The following is a 1,350-nucleotide window of genomic DNA, read 5'->3' on the forward strand; positions in this document are numbered from 1 at the left end:
CTTGCTAAAGAAAAGGCTTACCTGTCATCATTGTTAATGTCGCTCAAAATGCGGCAATTTTTTCTGTCTAGGGTGAGGAAGTCACTTGTTTTGAGTGTCCGGCGCACCTAGGACTAGAGGTTTCTTCCTGACAGAAGCTTCAGTCACACGGAAAACCTCTGAAGCCACCGGCTCTCTCAGCCGAGAAACCCACATCCCCAAGTGGCAGGTCACACTTGCCTCTGAGGCCGCAGGTTCTTTTCTCCCGTCAGTGTCTTTCTCTAGGTGTTCGAGGAGGGACAGCAAACACCACAGATTTAAAATCCTGATTTTTGTTTTATTTATTTAAATAAATATAAATATAAATTTTATATAAAACTATTCACATACAAAGGGACTTGCAGCGACTTGGATTTACAATTCTCCCCAGCTGGATTTTCAGAATGCAAGACCTACAGGATTTAATTTTCTAACTTGTTTGCAACTTCAGTGATTTCATTTCAAAATAACAGCATCAAAAAATGAGGAAACCGCATGCTCTCATCAAGTTCTGAAAGATGGGCGGGCAGAGAAATGACACGTGCTTTCGGAAACCCCGTACAGTGTTAGACTTAAAAGAACCCTGTTTTTCCTCTAAGTTGGATTCTAGATTATTTACATTTTTAAAAAAACTATCTGCAACTCCGAATGGAGCCCCGCATGAGAAGGTCCAGAGGAGGGTTAGGCCCAGCTCCGAACTCCCCAGCACGCTCCGCCCGTTCCTTCTGCAGGTGCGAGGACGGCCCGACGGAGAGACTTCCGGCGCCCGGACGCCCCCGTGTCGGCGCTGCGGGGTGCGGGGAGGCCTGCCCGAGCAGCCGGTCTGGGAGCGCGGCCCCTCACAAGGGGGAGAGCTCCTTGTCGTCGTTACCGGACGCGGGCGACAGGGAGTCCTCGTCCTCAGAGCGCGCGTAGGGCGCTTGGCTGCCCACGCACTTGCAGCCCGCGTGACTGTTCCTCTGGGCGCCCTTCCCCTCCTTTTTGTGCTTCACCCTGCGGTTCTGAAACCAGATTTTCACCTGCTTCTCCGACAGGTTCAGGTAGGTAGCGATCTCGATCCTGCGCAGGCGAGACAGGTACATGTTGGAAGAGAACTCGCGCTCCAGCTCCAGGAGCTGCGTGCTGGTGAACGCGGTTCTCATTCTCTTGCCGTTGGACACCTGGGTGGCGTCGGAAGCTCCTGCGGGGCGAGAGGGACGGACGGACGGACAGACAGACAGACAGAGACAGAGAGACAGAGAAAAAGAGACAGAGAGAGAGGTGGGCGGAGAGATGAGGCGCGGGCGGAGGCACCGCCCCACCGCCCGCGCCGAGGAAGGACGCGCGCCCAGG

The 1,350-nt window shown here is 53.7% G+C and overlaps 1 protein-coding gene across 1 annotated transcript; it reads right to left on the reverse strand.

The window, feature by feature from the left end:
* Window positions 1-340: 340 nt before the first annotated feature.
* On the reverse strand, window positions 341-1,228 carry Gsx2 (GS homeobox 2; the record flags this gene model as incomplete). Its single annotated transcript, XM_013518492.1, is given in 1 exon segment — window positions 341-1,228. A coding segment is annotated over 1 exon segment (371 nt), but the record flags the coding sequence as incomplete, so codon positions are not given.
* Window positions 1,229-1,350: the final 122 nt, after the last annotated feature.

This window comes from Chinchilla lanigera, unplaced genomic scaffold (genome assembly GCF_000276665.1).
Source record: "Chinchilla lanigera isolate Chin_1 unplaced genomic scaffold, ChiLan1.0 scaffold00046, whole genome shotgun sequence".
Classification (NCBI taxonomy): Eukaryota; Metazoa; Chordata; class Mammalia; order Rodentia; family Chinchillidae; genus Chinchilla; species Chinchilla lanigera.